Raw genomic sequence first — 20000 nt, forward strand, 5'->3', positions numbered from 1 at the left:
ATGATTCTCCAGGCTGAAATCTGTTTATGAAATGTTATGAGGTCATGTTTTGAGTCTATCTTTTCATTTCTGCAGAACTTAAAAACATCTCGACACAATTTAATTTTAACTTCAAATAAAAACACTTTTGTACAAACTCAGGTGGAGTCTGTCTATCCTGTTTTGGTCTCAGACAGACAGAAAGTGTCTCCCTGCCTGTCTGTCTCTCTCCCTGCCTGTCTGTCTCTCAGGATGTGGGCGGGGCCTGTGGGACAGCAGTTAGCAGGATGTTCTCCAGGGTCAGCTGCCTGCTGGCGTAGCGAGACAGTCTGCTGGTGAAGCCGTGCGTCTCCAGGAAGTCCAGTCGGCCGCCATCGATCAGACGCTTACAGAGACGGCCCACGTGCTCGCGCTCGGCCGCCGTCAGGAACCTGACAACAACAACAACAAACGCACAAACAACAACAAACACGCCTTTAAAACAGGGTTACAGGGTTAGAAAACGTCCAGAAAACGTCAAAAACGTGTCAGAAGAAGCCCTGAGAGAGACAGAAGACCTCGGCTGTGTCTCAAAGCGCCTGCTGTCCTGAGTTTGAAGGATATCGTGGAGATAACGCACTGAAAGTACCAGGATGAGCCCCTAGAAATGGTCAAAAAGTTCAGTGTGGAACGATGGACACTACGCGCACTAAACGGACGCCATCTGGACTACGCAGTGGAAAGGGGCGGGACCAGGGACGTGGACCGGCAGCTGATTGGACGAACGAGTCACGTGGGTCTGGCTTCTCATCGGATTTCACAACAGAGCGTAACGGGGCTTGTTCAGAATACGATCTCATATCGGACTAAAATAGTTCACCGAAACATGTGAAGAGAGAAATAGCGTGTGTGTGTGTGTGTGTGTGTGTGTGTGTGTGTGTGTGTGTGTGTGTGTGTGTGTGTGTGTGTGTGTGTACAGTTGCTGAATCTGTCTTCATTTCAGATCAACAAAGTTCAGTTTAAAAGATTTAACTCAGATTTTGAGAGGCGGCGAGCTGAGCGCTCCTCATTTCCGGAGAGTGTTTTAACATACAGTACAGGCCAAATGTTTGGACACACCTTCTCCTTCAATGCGTTTCCTTTTTATTTTCATGACTATTTACATTGTAGATTCTCACTGAAGGCATCAAGACTATGAATGAACACATATGGAATTATGTACTTAACAAAAAAGTGTGAAATAACTGAAAACATGTCTTATATTTTAGATTCTTCAAAGTAGCCACCCTTTGCTTTTTTATTAATAAGGGAAATAATTCCACTAATTAACCCTGACAAAGCACACCTGTGAAGGTAAAACCATTTCAGGTGACTACCTCATGAAGCTCATTGAGAGAACACCAAGGGTTTGCAGAGTTATCAAAAAAAGCAAAGGGTGGCTACTTTGAAGAATCTAAAATATAAGACATGTTTTCAGTTATTTCACACTTTTTTGTTAAGTACATAATTCCATATGTGTTCATTCATAGTTTTGATGCCTTCAGTGAGAATCTACAATGTAAATAGTCATGAAAATAAAAAGGAAACACATTGAATGAGAAGGTGTGTCCAAACTTTTGGCCTGTACTGTAAGTGGTCCGTTTGGGACGACACTAACCATCCACAGTGGCACTACGGCAGGAAGTGGTCACTACGGCAGGAAGTGGTCACTACGGCAGGAAGTGGTCAGTGACCATCAGCAGTATGCTGACAGAAGTGTTCGGTTTGAGACACAGCCACAGGGTATTGTCCCGTGTCGGGGTCAGAGGTCAACATTTACCCAATCACCGCGTCAGCCTCCTCTGCCGGTTCGTGCTCTTCTTCTCCTCTCTGATTGGTGGGCTCCTGACCCTGAGGTGGAGCGTCCTGATTGGCCGGTCTGAGCCCACAGGTGGCCCAGCTGGACATGCGGCAGAAGGCCGAGAACTCTGTGGCTCCGAGTCCTCGCTGCAGGAAGAAGCTCCGCCCAACGTAGTGGCGCCACTCGCAGCGGTGGTGGCAGCACAGCGCCACCGCCACGCCCAGAACCGGGCCGGGACCGCCGGCTGGGGCTGGTTCTGGTTCTGTGTCTCGTTCTGGTTCTGGTTCTGGGTCTGAGGTTCTGAGGCGTTTGGGGGGCGGCTCTGTCTGCTCTCTGGGTCCAGGAGTCTCCATCAGACAGCGCAGAGCCAGATCTGAGAGACACAAAGACAGTTTACACTTTTGTGTTTGTATATGTGTGTGTGTGTGTGTGTGTGTGTCTTTGTGTGTCTGTGTTACAGTAAGTAACAGCATGAGTGTTAAGGACCAATCAGAGAGGAGGACTGCTCTCACCTGTTGCTGCTCCACACAGGTGTTTCCCCACTCCGACCAGAGGGAGCTTCTTCTGATGCAGCAGTGGCACTTTACCTGCAACACAAACACCACTGAAGAAGAACAGACTGACTGACTGACTGGCTAACTGGCTAAGTGGCTGACTGGCTGACTGGCTGGCTGGCTGGCTGGCTGGCTGGCTGCAGATGTTTGTCTCTTACTCAGATCCAGATGTTGAATGTCGACCTGCAGCCTCTCAAACTCAACTCCACCGTCCTGATGTTTCCCGTCCACCTGAACGCAACACAACAGATTTACTTTAGACCATACTGACAAACACATTATTATTCTAAGTGTCTGACAACATTATGGGATGGATCCCTACAGAGATAGACCTTTTAGTTCAAGAGTAAGATTCTTTTAGTTTAACATGAAACAGCCCCGAAATCACCATCACCAAACTACACCAGACTCCATGTAAATAATCAGGACTTTTAGCGCGTATAGAGCCAGCATATCTCCACCAGACCCATGTAAATAATCAGGACTTTTAGTGTGTATAGAGCCAGCATATCTCCACCAGACTCCATGTAAATAATCAGGACTTTTAGCATGTATAGAGCCAGCATATCTCCACCAGACTCCATGTAAATAATCAGGACTTTTAGCATGTATAGAGCCAGCATATTTCCATGTAAATAATCAGGACTTTTAGCGTGTATAGAGCCAGCATATTTCCAATGTAAATGGGTGAATTAAGGGTTTATTTCACCCAAACCAGAGTGGTGATTGTTGGAACAGTGGAAAGATGAACCAAGATGGCTTTTGATAGTTTTATTTAGTTTCTGTCCACTTTGAATAAAGTGTGTTTTACGATGATAAAAGTCCTGATTATTTACATGGAGTCTGGTGGTGTTTGGAATTGTAACTTGTGGAGATTTTCCTGCCTTGAAGCGAGTGCTGCAGCGCTCCACCAGCAGAATCTGCACATCCTCCTGGGTCTCTGGGGTCTCTGATGTCTCCTGGTTCTCTGGGGTCTTCGGGGTCTTCAGGGCTTCGTGGATCCAGTGAGACAGTTTCCCTCGCCCAGCCCCAAACTCCACGAAGCACCGCCCCCTTCCCAGCAGCCCCAGCGCCTCCAGGTGACCTAAGATGGACGACTGAGAGACAGACACGGCAGGCTGGGTCATTTAATCAACTTTAAAAAATAAACCACCAAAAACGTACAAAGAGCCTTTTTTTTGAACGCCAAAAACATTGAGAAAAACTGTAAAAAGAAACAGACTAAACCGGTGTAGTAAGGTAGCTCGCCTGGTAGGGCGTGCGCCTTGTGTACAGAGGCCCAGTCCTTGCCCCAGCAGCCGCGGGTTCAGTTCCGACCTTCTGCCCTTTGCTGCATGTTACCCCCCCTCCCTTTCATGTCTAAGCTGTCCTATCAAAACCGCTGAAAGCACCAAAGATGTCAACAAAATGGCAACAAAGCTATAAATATAAAACACGTAGGCAAGAGACGACAAACGTTCCCGGTTACCGTGGTTACCTGCTGCCTGAGGTGTTTGTGGGCGGAGTCTCCGTTCTTCGGGTTGTTGAGTTCCTCCTGGAGGACGGGATGAGACAGAACGCTGTCCTCCACCTCACACTGCAGACCTACAGAGATGACATCATCATTACAGACACAGAACAGGATGATGACATCATCACCACCACCACAGGTACAGAGCAGCATGATGACATCATCACCACTACAGGTACAGAGAAGGATGACATCATCACCACCACAGGTACAGAGCAGCATGATGACATCACCACCACCACAGGTACAGAGCAGGATGATGACATCACCACCACAGGTACAGAGCAGCATGATGACATCACCACCACCACCACAGGTACAGAGCAGGATGATGACATCACCACCACAGGTACAGAGCAGGATGATGACATCATCACCACCACAGGTACAGAGGAGGATGACATCACCACCACAGGTACAGAGGAGGATGACATCATCATTACAGTTACAGAGCAGGATGATGACATCATCACCACCACAGGTACAGAGCAGCATGATGACATCATCACCACCACAGGTACAGAGCAGGATGATGACATCACCACCACAGGTACAGAGCAGGATGATGACATCATCACCACCACAGGTACAGAACAGGATGATGACATCATCACCACCACAGGTACAGAGCAGTATGATGACATCATCACCACCACAGGTACAGAGCAGTATGATGACATCATCACCACCAGGTGTGTGTCTCACCTGAGACGGCTGTCTTCAGTTTGTCCAACAGAGACTGAAGCTCTGACCGGCTACGCTCACACAGACTCACCTAGAACACACACACACACACACACACACACAAACACACACACACAAACACACAACACACAACACACAACACACACACACACACACACACACACACACACACACACACATCAATTATCAGAAACTGAGCCCTCAGTGGATCAGAATGTGTCTCTGCAGACGTCTCTAATGTTGATTTGATGGTTGGAGAAGTTAAGGTGATTTTTAGGGAAGGTGTTAACAGGTGAGAGGTTACCTGAGGGAGGGTCTCGTCTCCATCAGCTGGTCCAGAGTTGATGTTCTCCACATAGTAAACCTGCACACACACACACACACACACACACACACACACACACACACACACACACACACACACACACACACACACACACAGATAATTAATATATCTGTTACATATTAGAATATTGGGACAGACAGCAGACATGTTTTCCAGCTGTGTGTATTTGGGAAAATGTCACATTTTTCAATTAAAACAAAAGCAACTTTGAATCGTTTTGGAGCCTAACTAGTTACCACATCTCTAATAGAGCTGCAACTAACGATAACTTTCATTACACTGTGACAATGACAATAAAGACCTATTCTATTCTATTCTATTCTCAACCCGCGTGTGGCATAGCCTCGCGATAACACGCCACTTTTAAATCTAACTCCAGGTGGGTCATTAAACAGGAACAGGAAGTGAAGTTTGTCTCACCGGCTTCGGCTTCTCTCTGGAGTTACACTTCTTCAGGTGTTTGTCCAGCTGGTCTTCACTCACAGTGCTGACAGGAAGTAACACACAGGAAGTAACACACAGGAAGTCAACACACAGGACGTCAACACACGCTGTAGCCGTATCCCCTCTAACGCACGACTAGCGCTAGTGTGAAAGCTGTAGCCGTATCCCCTCTAACGCACGACTAGCGCTAGTGTGAAAGCTGTAGCCGTATCCCCTCTAACACACGACTAGTGCTAGTGTGAAAGCTGTAGCCGTATCCCCTCTAACACACGACTAGTGCTAGTGTGAAAGCTGTAGCCGTATCCCCTCTAACACACGACTAGTGCTAGTGTGAAAGCTGTAGCTGTATCCCCCAAACACCCGACTAGTGCTAGTGTGAATGCTGTAGCTGTATCCCCTCTAACACACGACTTGTGTTAGTGTGAAAGCTGTAGCTGTATCCCCTCTAACACACGACTAGTGCTAGTGTGAACGCTGTAGCCGTATCCCCTCTAACACACGACTAGTGCTAGTGTGAACGCTGTAGCCGTATCCCCTCTAACACACGACTAGTGCTAGTGTGAAAGCTGTAGCCGTATCCCCCTAACACACCCACTAGTGCTAGTGTGAAAGCTGTAGCTGTATCCCCTCTAACACACGACTAGTGTGAAAGCTGTAGCTGTATCCCCTAACACACCTACTAGTGCTAGTGTGAAAGCTGTAGCTGTATCCCCTCTAACACACGACTAGCGCTAGTGTGAAATCTGTAGCTGTATCCCCTCTAACACACGACTAGCGCTAGTGTGAAAGCTGTAGCCGTATCCCCTCTAACACACGACTAGTGCTAGTGTGAAATCTGTAGCTGTATCCCCTCTAACACACGACTAGTGCTAGTGTGAAAGCTGTAGCTGTATCCCCTCTAACACACGACTAGTGCTAGTGTGAATGCTGTAGCTGTATCCCCTCTAACGCACGACTCACTGTTTGGGGTCCAGAGGACATGTGATCCTCCTGCTGCTGCCTCCCTCCTCCTGGAAAACAGGAAACAGGAAGCTGTCAACACTCAGCTGATGACATCACAGCTCACCTGTCATCAGCAGCGGCGCGTTGCTACGGTTTCAGCGTGGCGCAGCGAGCTTTGAGGTGTGGTGGGCGTGTCAGAGATGTTAGCCAATCAGCAGAGACGTGTTTGTAAACTCAACTCACAGTGGTTGGCTGTTTAAATTAACGGTTCACTATGATTGGCTGAACAGGAATCAGGATTACATCAAGTCCCCAGAGACGAGTCCAGATCAACAGAAGAACATTTCAGGATGAAACGAGAGGGAGTTAGATGTTTAAGTGGCATGTGGTGGGTACTTCCGGTACTCCCGTACGCCAAATGGCGATTGTGTGTGAATTGAGTGTATTTCACGTGAAATCTAACGTTAAAAGTTATATTTGACGTATTACGGTGAAGGACGTGCCACTTAAAAATCTAACTCCTTCTCTTCAGGAAACAGCAGCAACCTTTAAACTGTATATATATATATATATATGTCAACTTATCAACAGCTTTCAACAAGACTTCTGTCTGTCTGTCTTACAGCTTTAAATCAAAGTTTAAAACCATTTTCAGAGCTGATATATATACATACATACATACATATATATATATATATATATATATATATATATATATATATATATATATATATATATATATATATATATATATATATATATGTTTAAAAGATGTGTGAACACTCACACAGGTGATCTCAGTTATTGTGGCTGATTATTAAACTGCTCAGGTTAAAGGTGGCGGAATTTATTAGGTTATTTTACTTTGAAAAGCCCGTTTTATTTTGAAAAGCCCGTTTTATTTTGAAAAGCCCGTGTTTGTCCGATGAAGCCTCAAAGCGCCAGACTCCCAGGATCAGAGCTCATGTTATCATGTGGTCTGGTTGCCTGGGTAACTAACCTCGGTGGTTGCCTGGGTAACTAACCTGGGTCGCGTGCTCTCCGCAGAACACTTTTCCTCTCGCGACGATCATTTTACAGAAACGTTTCTTCTTCTCCACGAAGAAGCCGCATCTGCCGGGCAGCGGCGCCGCCATGTTGGACAGTGACGTAGTGACGCTGCGTGCTGCGTTCGAGTGCTCATCCAACTGTCGGAAAAACTAGCACACACAACAGAAGGTAAATAATCAGGCTACAGAGAATACATACTGTCAGTGTCTCTGCCTCTTTCTGGCTGTTTTAAAATCTGTTTTCTCACTGTTTTCTGTCTGTTTTCTCACTGTTTTTAAGTCTGTTTTCTCACTGTTTTTAAGTCTGTTTTCTGGTCATTTTTCTGTTGGTTTTCTCACTCTTTTCTGTCTGTTTTCTGTCTTATTTTTACACTAACTCTTAAAGCTTTAACCCATTTTCAGAGCTGATATTATGTGTATTATTATATTTATTTATATACTGTATGTTTTAATCGTTTTCCTCAGCAGTACCCTAATGCACTCCTCTCTTCTGATTGGCCATCAGCTGCTCTGTTCTCCTCTCTGATTGGCTGCCGCGTATGCCAGTTAAATCACTTTCCCGCCTCTTAACAACAGCGGGGCGGGGCTAACGATCGGTCGACGTCACTCGTGGACTGTCCGAAACCATGATGGCGGCGGCAGCAGCAGCAGCGGAGCGGGGCGGCGGTCCCGGAGCTTCTTCTCCCGGTTCCCCCGGACCCGCGGTGGATTACTCGGTGCTCGTGGTGGTCGGGGCGCTGCGGACCACCGGCCTGCTGGAGCGGATCCTGCGCCAGATAGAGTCCGGTAAGTTCTGCTAAACTTTAACACGAACCGAGCCGCTGCCTGCTGGGACTCAGGGCAGGAAGTCAGCGGGCCCTTTCACAATAAAACCGCTAACTGACGCTGAGTGACGCAAAATCTAATATCATTTTAATACTTTCACCCAGGAAACGCGTGGTCGTTCCTCGCGAGTGTTTTAACCCAAACTACGATCTTTTTCCTAAACGTAAACTGTCGTTTTTTTTGGCTAAAGTTAACTGCTGTCTCCGTAGCTGTGACGTCTCTACTAGCGTCAACGGTCAACGGGCCCTTTCACAATAAAAGCCCGGAGAGAAGAGTTAACCGCGATGATGTCAGTTCTCCCTAAAATAACCAAAGAAGCAGTTTGTCCGGTTTCACAGCGACCGTTAAACATCACGAACTAACCGGCTTTCGGTGGTTTGCTCTGGTCGGTAACAGACACGTTTAAACGTCTCCCGGGGTGAAAACACGAGTTTAGCACAACAAGCTAACTTTGAGCTAACCTGCTGTTTGACACGCTTTATTAGAAACGCTGTATTACAGTTTGGTGAATTAATTCACTACTAACATGATGATGAAGGAGGAAACACACAGACACACACAGAGACACGTACACACACACACACACAAACAGAGATACACACACAAACAGACACACACAGAGACAGACAGACACACATAAACACAAACAGACACAAACACACACACACACACACAGACAGACAGACAGACAGACAGACAGACAGACAGACACACACACACACACACACAGACAGACAGACAGACAGACAGACATATACACACACAGACAGACAGACATATACACACAGAGACACACACACACAGACAGACAGACAGACAGACAGACAGACAGACAGACACACACACACACACACACACAGACAGACAGACATATACACACACAGACAGACAGACATATACACACAGAGACACACACACACACACAGACAGAGATACACACACAAACAGACACACACAGAGACACAGACACAAACACACACAGACACAGAGACAGACAGACAGACACACATAAACACAAACAGACACAAACACACACACACATACGCACACACACACACACACACACACACACACACACACACACACAGACAGACAGACAGACACACACACACACAGACAGACAGACATATACACACAGAGACACACACACACACAGACACAGACAGACAGACAGACAGACAGACACACACACAGACAGACAGACAGACATATACACACAGAGACACACACACACACAGACACAGACAGACAGACAGACACACACACACACACACACAGATATACACACACATAAGAGACACACACACACAGACAGACAGACACACACACACACACACACAGGACTGCTAAAGGAGGAAACATGGAGCGTCACCACGTGAAGCAGCTGCTTCTGGTTTTTAGGGTTAAATGGAGATCTGCTGATTTCAGAGATGACTTCCTGTCCCTTTCTCAGTTATTTTCCCTCAATATTCAGACTTTATCCCCACAAGACATATTCTGACTTTTATAACTTTGTTTGTCAAATTCATGTTAACGTTCCTCTGAAACATTCATTTTTTTCTGAATCACTTTTGAGGAGCATTTTATTTTGAAAGTCCCTTCCCCAGCAGTTGTTTGTGTTGTTGTTGTCATGTTGTTTCTGTTTTAAAGGAACACTTCTCATCTTATTGGGACTTTATCTTATTCACTGTAACCCCCAGAGTTAGACTAGTCCATACATACCCTTCTCATCTCTTATTGGGACTTTATCTTATTCACGCTGTTAGACTGTCCATGGTTCTCATCTCTTATTGGGACTTTATCTTATTCACAGATCCCCAGGTTAATGGTTCCAACATAGCCTTCTCATCTCTTATTGGGACAAAATAATTCACAACATGTTCCTAGTTACATGTTGTGATTTGTCTGATGGTTCTAGCATTAGCTTAGCTTAGTAGATCCTGCAGGTAAATGGTTCAACTAGTAACATGAGACAAAATAACCGTTCCTTTTACTGTTGTGAACTGTAAAAAACAAACACAGCCGTCTTCTAACTGTAAACAAACCGGAACTATATTCTCAGACAGGCTTGCTGCGAGCATATCACTCCGCCCAAGTACTATATTCTTCCGCCTGAGAATATAGTTCCTGGTTTGTTTACTGGTAGAAGATGGCTGTGGGTCATGTGACCTTGTTATTTGAACACGCTGTGACTCTACAAATCACAACATGTAAACAGGAACATGTTGGAGTTATTTTGTCACTTATTGGGAGCAGTAGGATTACTGGAACCAGTTATCTCTAGGATCTGTGCTAAGCTAAGCTAATGCTGGAGCCATCAGACAGCGTTACAACATGCACGGAGATGAGAAGGAGATGAGAAGAATAAGATAAAGTCCCAATAAGAGATGAGAAGGGTAGTATGGAACTCTGGGGGTTACAGTGAATAAGATAAAGTCCCAATAAGAGATGAGAAGGGTATGTATGGACTAGTCTAACTCTGGGGGTTACAGTGAATAAGATAAAGTCCCAATAAGTCGGCGTGTTCCTTTTTAAAATAGGTTAACAGTCTCACACTCTCTCTCTCACGCACACACAGTCATAAAGCAGCAGTTACCTTCAGAATAAGTTACTGATAAAACTGATAACACACACACACACACACACACACACACACACACACACACACACACAGACACTTTCAGTGTGTTGTCAGAGGTCGACCGATAGTGGAGTTTACTGATACCGATAGCTAGGTTGGGCCGTATTTGCCGATAAGCGATTAATTAACCGATACTGGATAAAAACAAACATGACACTCCAAGTAAAACAGTGCTGAACTTTATTATAAAAATAAAAACATGCTAAATAAATATAAATATTGAAGTCAATAGAAGATATTCATTCAAACTGAAACAAAAAGTAATAAATAACAAATATAAACTGTGGGTTTAGAGCGGTAACAGACGATCTCTGACCTGGAGGGATCTATATACTCTCTGTTCTCGCCTGGATGCCCATATAAGGCGTAATGTGTGACGGACCTGCCTTCCCATTGGTTGAAAACATAAACAAAGGCATCATGGGAGATTCCCTTGTCGGAGTTAGTGGCAGAAATGACCGAAAACGTGATGAATTATGGACATCAGGTGGATAAATCTTGGATGGAACAGTTTGGATTTAATGCTCAACAACCCTGAAAAGAGGCCCAAGTTCCAGACTGGATAGATGACCAGTAAAGGCTAGACAGAGCCTCTAGAGACCAGCTGACCCTTCTCAGCTCTCACTACTGTGGAGATAGGGCTGGGAAAAAATCAATTTGATTTAAAAATCGAGTTGGTAGGTCAAATCGATTCATATTTTCAAAAAAACGATTTTTTTAATCCAAATACAGTACAAATAATTTGGATGTTTAACAATCTTTGTTGCACACTGAACGGTGACTTTCCACTCAGAGAAAGGGTTGGCCTTTGCAATTTTGTTCATGTTGATGCACTTTAATTAAATACAATAAATATATATTTTTAAAATATATTTACAGTTCGCAGTTATTTTGTTTTAAATGGAAGGGGGGGGAATCGAATCGCAAATAGAGTTTTTTCTAAAAGAATCTGCGATTTTTTTATTTTTATTTTTTAGGGAAACAAATGGCGCAGCTCTACCGTGTAATGAATGACTTCTCAGTCGCTCCAGCAACCGACGCAACCAGGGAAAACTATCGGCATGGATTTTTGCCGATAACGATAGTTCCACCAATCAACTATCGGTGCCGATTAATTTAGCAGATTAATCAGTCTACCTCTAGTTATCAGTGTGCGTGTGTGTTCAGCTGGTTCTCTGGTCAAAGAGGAAGTGGTGTTACTAAATATCTTCAGCTTCCTGTTTGCTGAGGAGGAAGTAAATGTGCTGTCCCCTCAAAATAACTCAACACACAGCCATTAATCATGTCTTGGGCCCAAAGAGTTAATATTTTGTGTGGCCACCGTTGTTTTCCAGCACTGCTACAGCAGAACCCCCAGAGTTAGACTAGTCCATACATACCCTTCTCATCTCTTATTGGGACTTTATCTTATTCACTGTAACCCCCAGTTAGACTAGTCCATACATACCCTTCTCATCTCTTATTGGGACTTTATCTTATTCACTGTAACCCCCAGAGTTAGACTAGTCCATACATACCCTTCTCATCTCTTATTGGGACTTTATCTTATTCACTGTAACCCCCAGAGTTAGACTAGTCCATACATACCCTTCTCATCTCAGTGTGTGCTGTAACGCTGTCTGACACCCCCAGCGTTAGCTTAGCCTAGCACAGATGCTGCAGGTAACTGGTTCCATCTAGCTTAGCTTAGCACAGATCCTAGAGATAACTGGTTCCAGTAATCCTACTGCTCCCAATAAGTGACAAAACAACTCCAACATGTTCCTGTTTACATGTTGTGATTTATAGAGTCACAGCGTGTACTAATAACAAGGTCACATGACACACAGCCATCTTCTAACAGTAAACAAACCAGGAACTATATTCTCAGAAAGGAGAAGCTGCTCTGGGCTTCTCAGGTGCTGCAAGCATATCACTCCGCCCAAGTAGCAGAAGTAGCAGTGCTTCTCCTGCAACAAACTGATGTGTGTGTGTGTGTGTGTGTGTGTGTGTGTGTGTGTGTGTGTGTGTGTGTGTGTGTGTGTGTGTGTGTGTGTGTGTGTGTGTGTGTGTGTGTGTGTGTGTGTGTGTCTGTGTGTCTGTGTGTGTGTGTGTGTGTGTGTGTGTCTGTGTGTGTGTGTCTGTGTGTGTGTTTCAGGTGTGCGCTGCTGGCCTGTAGATCTGGATGTTTCTGTTCTGGATCAGCAGCTCAAACTCTTCGTGTCCAGACACTCAGCCTTCCTGTCAGAGGACGTCCCAGGTTAGTCTGTCTGTCTGTCTGTCTGTCTGTGTGTCTGTGTGTCTGTCTGTCTGCCTGCCTGTCTGTGTGTCTGTGTCTGTGTGTCTGTCTGTCTGCCTGCCTGTCTGTGTGTCTGTGTGTCTGTCTGTCTGCCTGCCTGTCTGTGTGTCTGTCTGTCTGCCTGCCTGTCTGTGTGTCTGTGTGTCTGTCTGTCTGCCTGCCTGTCTGTGTGTCTGTCTGTCTGCCTGCCTGTCTGTGTGTCTGTGTGTCTGTCTGTCTGCCTGCCTGTCTGTGTGTCTGTCTGTCTCCATGTGTGTTTTTAATGAACCGTGGAGGGTGAATGATGACCTCACCAGTGTGTGACAGGAAGTAGTTTTAGGACGGTTCAGAGAGACAGACAGCTGGTTGTCTGACTGGGACGTAAACACAGTCAGCTGAGACTCTGCTGAACAGCCTGCAGAGAGAGAGAGAGAGACACACACACACACACACACACACACACACACACACACACACACACACACACACACACACACACACACACACACACACACACACACACACACACACACACACACACACACACACACACATTAGAGAGAGCAGCTGATAGTAGTCCTGTTAGAGAGAGCAGCTGATAGTGGTCCTATTAGAGAGAGCAGCTGATAGTAGTCCTATTAGAGAGAGCAGCTGATAGTAGTCCTATTAGAGAGAGCAGCTGATAGTAGTCCTATTAGAGAGAGCAGCTGATAGTGGTCCTATTAGAGAGAGCAGCTGATAGTAGTCCTGTTAGAGAGAGCAGCTGATAGTAGTCCTATTAGAGAGAGCAGCTGATAGTAGTCCTGTTAGAGAGAGCTGATAGTAGTCCTATTAGAGAGAGCAGCTGATAGTAGTCCTATTAGAGAGAGCAGCTGATAGTAGTCCTATTAGAGAGAGCAGCTGATAGTAGTCCTATTAGAGAGAGCAGCTGATAGTAGTCCTGTTAGAGAGAGCAGCTGATAGTAGTCCTATTAGAGAGAGCAGCTGATAGTGGTCCTATTAGAGAGAGCAGCTGATAGTGGTCCTATTAGAGAGAGCAGCTGATAGTAGTCCTATTAGAGAGAGCAGCTGATAGTAGTCCTATTAGAGAGAGCAGCTGATAGTAGTCCTATTAGAGAGAGCAGCTGATAGTAGTCCTATTAGAGAGAGCAGCTGATAGTAGTCCTATTAGAGAGAGCAGCTGATAGTAGTCCTATTAGAGAGAGCAGCTGATAGTGGTCCTATTAGAGAGAGCAGCTGATAGTGGTCCTATTAGAGAGAGCAGCTGATAGTGGTCCTATTAGAGAGAGCAGCTGATAGTGGTCCTATTAGAGAGAGCAGCTGATAGTGGTCCTATTAGAGAGAGCAGCTGATAGTGGTCCTATTAGAGAGAGCAGCTGATAGTGGTCCTATTAGAGAGAGCAGCTGATAGTAGTCCTATTAGAGAGAGCAGCTGATAGTGGTCCTATTAGAGAGAGCAGCTGATAGTGGTCCTATTAGAGAGAGCAGCTGATAGTAGTCCTATTAGAGAGAGCAGCTGATAGTAGTCCTATTAGAGAGAGCAGCTGATAGTAGTCCTATTAGAGAGAGCAGCTGATAGTAGTCCTATTAGAGAGAGCAGCTGATAGTAGTCCTATTAGAGAGAGCAGCTGATAGTGGTCCTATTAGAGAGAGCAGCTGATAGTGGTCCTATTAGAGAGAGCAGCTGATAGTGGTCCTATTAGAGAGAGCAGCTGATAGTGGTCCTATTAGAGAGAGCAGCTGATAGTGGTCCTATTAGAGAGAGCAGCTGATAGTGGTCCTATTAGAGAGAGCAGCTGATAGTGGTCCTATTAGAGAGAGCAGCTGATAGTGGTCCTATTAGAGAGCAGCTGATAGTGGTCCTATTAGAGAGAGCAGCTGATAGTGGTCCTATTAGAGAGAGCAGCTGATAGTGGTCCTATTAGAGAGAGCAGCTGATAGTGGTCCTATTAGAGAGAGCAGCTGATAGTGGTCCTATTAGAGAGAGCAGCTGATAGTGGTCCTGTTAGAGAGAGCAGCTGATAGAGTCCTGTTAGAGAGAGCAGATAGTGGTCCTATTAGAGAGAGCAGCTGATAGTAGTCCTATTAGAGAGAGCAGCTGATAGTGGTCCTATTAGAGAGAGCAGCTGATAGTGGTCCTATTAGAGAGAGCAGCTGATAGTGGTCCTATTAGAGAGAGCAGCTGATAGTGGTCCTATTAGAGAGAGCAGCTGATAGTAGTCCTATTAGAGAGAGCAGCTGATAGTGGTCCTATTAGAGAGAGCAGCTGATAGTAGTCCTATTAGAGAGAGCAGCTGATAGTAGTCCTGTTAGAGAGAGCAGCTGATAGTAGTCCTGTTAGAGAGAGCAGCTGATAGTAGTCCTGTTAGAGAGAGCAGCTGATAGTGGTCCTATTAGAGAGAGCAGCTGATAGTGGTCCTGTTAGAGAGAGCAGCTTATAGTGGTCCTGTTAGAGAGAGCAGCTGATAGTAGTCCTATTAGAGAGAGCAGCTGATAGTAGTCCTATTAGAGAGAGCAGCAGTTGATAGTAGTCCTATTAGAGAGAGCAGCATAGTGGTCCTGATAGTAGTCCTTGATAGTTAGAGAGAGCAGCTGATAGTAGTCCTGTTAGAGAGAGCAGCTGATAGTAGTCCTATTAGAGAGAGCAGCTGATAGTAGTCCTATTAGAGAGAGCAGCTGATAGTAGTCCTATTAGAGAGAGCAGCTGATAGTAGTCCTATTAGAGAGAGCAGCTGATAGTAGTCCTATTAGAGAGAGCAGCTTATAGTAGTCCTATTAGAGAGAGCAGCTGATAGTAGTCCTATTAGAGAGAGCAGCTGATAGTAGTCCTGTTAGAGAGAGCAACTGATAGTAGTCCTATTAGAGAGAGCAGCTGATAGTAGTCCTATTAGAGAGAGCAGCTGATAGTAGTCCTATTAGAGAGAGCAGCTGATAGTAGTCCTATTAGAGAGAGCAGCTGATAGTAGTCCTATTAGAGAGAGCAGCTGATAGTAGTCCTATTAGAGAGAGCAGCTGATAGTAGTCCTGTTAGAGAGAGCAGCTGATAGTAGTCCTGTTAGAGAGAGCAGCTGATAGTAGTCCTGTTAGAGAGAGCAGCTGATAGTAGTCCTGTTAGAGAGAGCAGCTGATAGTAGTCCTGTTAGAGAGAGCAGCTGATAGTAGTCCTATTAGAGAGAGCAGCTGATAGTAGTCCTATTAGAGAGAGCAGCTGATAGTAGTCCTATTAGAGAGAGCAGCTGATAGTAGTCCTATTAGAGAGAGCAGCTGATAGTAGTCCTATTAGAGAGAGCAGCTGATAGTGGTCCTATTAGAGAGAGCAGCTGATAGTGGTCCTATTAGAGAGAGCAGCTGATAGTGGTCCTATTAGAGAGAGCAGCTGATAGTGGTCCTATTAGAGAGAGCAGCTGATAGTGGTCCTATTAGAGAGAGCAGCTGATAGTGGTCCTATTAGAGAGAGCAGCTGATAGTGGTCCTATTAGAGAGAGCAGCTGATAGTGGTCCTGTTAGAGGGAGCAGCTGATAGTGGTCCTGTTAGAGAGAGCTGATAGTAGCCTGATAGTAGTCCTATTAGAGAGAGCAGCTGATAGTAGTCCTGTTAGTCCTAGAGAGCAGCAGATGATAGTAGTCCTATTAGAGAGAGCAGCTGATAGTAGTCCTGTTAGAGAGAGCAGCTGATAGTAGTCCTATTAGAGAGAGCAGCTGATAGTAGTCCTATTAGAGAGAGCAGCTGATAGTAGTCCTATTAGAGAGAGCAGCTGATAGTAGTCCTATTAGAGAGAGCAGCTGATAGTAGTCCTATTAGAGAGAGCAGCTGATAGTAGTCCTATTAGAGAGAGCAGCTGATAGTAGTCCTGATAGTAGTCCTAGTCCTGATTAGTCCTGTTAGAGAGCAGCTGATAGTAGTCCTGTTAGAGAGAGCAGCTGATAGTAGTCCTATTAGAGAGAGCAGCTGATAGTGGTCCTATTCCTAGAGAGCAGCTGATAGTGGTCCTATTAGAGAGAGCAGCTGATAGTGGTCCTATTAGAGAGAGCAGCTGATAGTAGTCCTATTAGAGAGAGCAGCTGATAGTCCTATTAGAGAGAGTCCTATAGTAGTCCTATTAGAGAGAGCAGCTGATAGTAGTCCTATTAGAGAGAGCAGCTGATAGTAGTCCTATTAGAGAGAGCAGCTGATAGTGGTCCTATTAGAGAGAGCAGCTGATAGTGGTCCTATTAGAGAGAGCAGCTGATAGTAGTCCTATTAGTCCTAGAGAGCAGCTGATAGTAGTCCTATTAGAGAGAGCAGCTGATAGTAGTCCTATTAGAGAGAGCAGCTGATAGTAGTCCTATTAGAGAGAGCAGCTGATAGTGGTCCTATTAGAGAGAGCAGCTGATAGTGGTCCTATTAGAGAGAGCAGCTGATAGTAGTCCTATTAGAGAGAGCAGCTGATAGTAGTCCTATTAGTTAGTCTGATTGTGTCCTCTAACTGTTGAGTTAGTCTGATTGTGTCCTCTAGCTGTTGAGTTAGTCTGATTGTGTCCTCTAGCTGTTGGGTTAGTCTGATTGTGTCCTCTAGCTGTTGAGTTAGTCTGATTGTGTCCTCTAGCTGTTGGGTTAGTCTGATTGTGTCCTCTAGCTGTTGAGTTAGTCTGATTGTGTCCTCTAGTTGTTGAGTTAGTCTGATTGTGTCCTCTAGCTGTTGAGTTAGTCTGATTGTGTCCTCTAGCTGTTGGGTTAGTCTGATTGTGTCCTCTAGCTGTTGAGTTAGTCTGATTGTGTCCTCTAGCTGTTGAGTTAGTCTGATTGTGTCCTCTAGCTGTTGAGTTAGTCTGATTGTGTCCTCTAGCTGTTGGGTTAGTCTGATTGTGTCCTCTAGCTGTTGGGTTAGTCTGATTGTGTCCTCTAGCTGTTGAGTTAGTCTGATTGTGTCCTCTAGCTGTTGAGTTAGTCTGATTGTGTCCTCTAGCTGTTGAGTTAGTCTGATTGTGTCCTCTAGCTGTTGAGTTAGTCTGATTGTGTCCTCTAGCTGTTGAGTTAGTCTGATTGTGTCTGTCCTCCAGGTCAGAGGACGCTGCAGCACCGTGGAGACGTTCTGGACACTCAGGTCATCATCAACCCAGCACACGACTTCGTCTGCTCCGAGGTCAGTTTAACTTTCATCATCTCATTATGTTAAAACATTTCACTCAGATTATTATTCTAAGTTTCTGACAACATTATGGGATGGATCCCTACAGAGATAGACCTTTTAGTTAAAGAGTAAGATCCTTTTAGTTTAACATCAAACAGCCCCGAAATCACCATCACCAAACTCCCCAGACTCCATGTAAATAATCAGGACTTTTAGCGTATAGAGCCAGCCTCCACCAGACTCCATGTAAATAATCAGGACTTTTAGCCACCAGACTCCATGTAAATAATCAGGACTTTTAGCGTGTATAGAGCCAGCATATCTCCACCAGACTCCATGTAAATAATCAGGACTTTAAATAATCAGGACTTTCAGTATAGAGCCAGCATATCTCCACATATACAGTGAGGAAAATAAGTATTTGAACACCCTGCTATTTTGCAAGTTCTCCCACTTAGAAATCATGGAGGGGTCTGAAATTGTCATCGTAGGTGCATGTCCACTGTGAGAGACATAATCTAAAAATAAAAATCCAGAAATCACAAAGTATGATTTTTTTAACTATTTATTTGTATGATACAGCTGCAAATAAGTATTTGAACACCTGAGTAAATCAATGTTAATATTTGGTACAGTAGCCTTTGTTTGCAAGTACAGAGGTCAAACGTTTCCTGTAGTTTTTCACCAGGTTTGCACACACTGCAGGAGGGATTTTGGCCCACCTCCACACAGATCTTCTCTAGATCAGTCAGGTTTCTGGGCTGTCGCTGAGAAACACGGAGTTTGAGCTCCCTCAAAGATTCTCTATTGGGTTTAGGTCTGAGACTGGCTAGGCCACGCCAGAACCTTGATATGCTTCTTACAGAGCCACTCCTTGGTTATCCTGGCTGTGTGCTTCGCTCATTGTCATGTTGGAAGACCCAGCCTCGACCCATCTTCAATGCTCTAACTGAGGGAAGGAGGTTGTTCCCCAAAATCTCTGTAATACATGGCCCCGGTCATCCTCTCCTTAATACAGTGCAGTCGCCCAGTCCCATGTGCAGAAAAACACCCCCAAAGATGATGCTACCACCCCCATGCTTCACAGTAGGGATGGTGTTCTTGGGATGGTACTCATCATTCTTCTTCCTCCAAACACGGTTAGTGGAATTATGACCAAAAGTTCTATTTTGGTCTCATCTGACCACATGACTTTCTCCCATGACTCCTCTGGATCATCCAAATGGTCATTGGCAAACTTAAGACGGGCCTGGACATGTGCTGGTTTAAGCAGGGGAACCTTCCGTGCCATGCATGATTTCAAACCATGACGTCTTAGTGTATTACCAACAGTAACCTTGGAAACGGTGGTCCCAGCTCTTTTCAGGTCATTGACCAGCTCCTCCTGTGTAGTTCTGGGCTGATTTCTCACCTTTCTTAGGATCATTGAGACCCCACGAGGTGAGATCTTGCATGGAGCCCCAGTCCGAGGGAGATGTTTAGCTTCTTCCATTTTCTAATGATTGCTCCAACAGTGGACCTTTCTTCACCAAGCTGCTTGGCAATTTCCCCGTAGCCCTTTCCAGCCTTGTGGAGGTGATCAATTTTGTCTCTAGTGTCTTTGGACAGATCTTTGGTCTTGGCCATGTTAGTAGTTGGATTCTTACTGATTGTATGGGGTGGACAGGTGTCTTTATGCAGCTAACACCCTCAAGCAGGTGCATCTAATTTAGGATAATAAATGGAGTGGAGGTGGACATTTTAAAGGCAGACTAACAGGTCTTTGAGGGTCAGTATTCCAGCTGATAGACAGGTGTTCAAATACTTATTTGCAGCTGT

The 20000-nt window shown here is 45.1% G+C and overlaps 3 protein-coding genes across 8 annotated transcripts in view; 2 read left to right on the forward strand and 1 right to left on the reverse strand.

Annotated features, from left to right (window-relative positions):
* The window catches only part of lrrc39 (leucine rich repeat containing 39), a 13610-nt gene extending 13470 nt beyond the window's left edge, over positions 1 to 140 (forward strand). For all 5 annotated transcript variants that reach the window (XR_003691892.1, XR_003691893.1, XM_028572497.1 and 2 more), the window contains one exon: positions 1 to 140. This exon is cut by the window's left edge. The gene's annotated coding sequence lies outside the window, so the exon portion shown is untranslated.
* trmt13 (tRNA methyltransferase 13) overlaps positions 1 to 8328 on the reverse strand; it is an 8570-nt gene extending 242 nt beyond the window's left edge. The window contains exons 1-12 of one of the 2 annotated variants that reach the window (XM_028572495.1): positions 7820 to 8328; positions 7325 to 7498; positions 6318 to 6367; positions 5334 to 5400; positions 4872 to 4931; positions 4568 to 4637; positions 3830 to 3936; positions 3237 to 3449; positions 2511 to 2583; positions 2311 to 2385; positions 1778 to 2171; positions 1 to 410 (exon numbers count right to left, since the gene is read on the reverse strand). The exon at positions 1 to 410 is cut by the window's left edge and continues 242 nt beyond it. In XM_028572495.1, the coding sequence (XP_028428296.1) occupies positions 227 to 410; positions 1778 to 2171; positions 2311 to 2385; positions 2511 to 2583; positions 3237 to 3449; positions 3830 to 3936; positions 4568 to 4637; positions 4872 to 4931; positions 5334 to 5400; positions 6318 to 6367; positions 7325 to 7435 (1404 nt within the window). In that variant the 5' untranslated portion in view covers positions 7436 to 7498; positions 7820 to 8328 and the 3' untranslated portion in view covers positions 1 to 226. Of the gene's footprint in view, positions 411 to 1777; positions 2172 to 2310; positions 2386 to 2510; positions 2584 to 3236; positions 3450 to 3829; positions 3937 to 4567; positions 4638 to 4871; positions 4932 to 5333; positions 5401 to 6317; positions 6368 to 7324; positions 7573 to 7819 lie in introns of those variants that run through there. The other variant, XM_028572496.1, reaches the window with a different exon arrangement.
* map1sa (microtubule-associated protein 1Sa) overlaps positions 7237 to 20000 on the forward strand; it is a 38876-nt gene continuing 26112 nt past the window's right edge. Inside the window, exons 1-4 of the mRNA XM_028572485.1 lie at positions 7237 to 7517; positions 7854 to 8134; positions 12952 to 13053; positions 18112 to 18194. Coding sequence (XP_028428286.1) covers positions 7975 to 8134; positions 12952 to 13053; positions 18112 to 18194 — 345 coding nt within the window. The 5' untranslated portion in view covers positions 7237 to 7517; positions 7854 to 7974. The remainder of the gene's footprint in view (positions 7518 to 7853; positions 8135 to 12951; positions 13054 to 18111; positions 18195 to 20000) is intronic.

Source organism: Perca flavescens, unplaced genomic scaffold, assembly GCF_004354835.1.
Source record: "Perca flavescens isolate YP-PL-M2 unplaced genomic scaffold, PFLA_1.0 EPR50_1.1_unplaced_scaf_1, whole genome shotgun sequence".
NCBI lineage: Eukaryota > Metazoa > Chordata > Actinopteri > Perciformes > Percidae > Perca > Perca flavescens.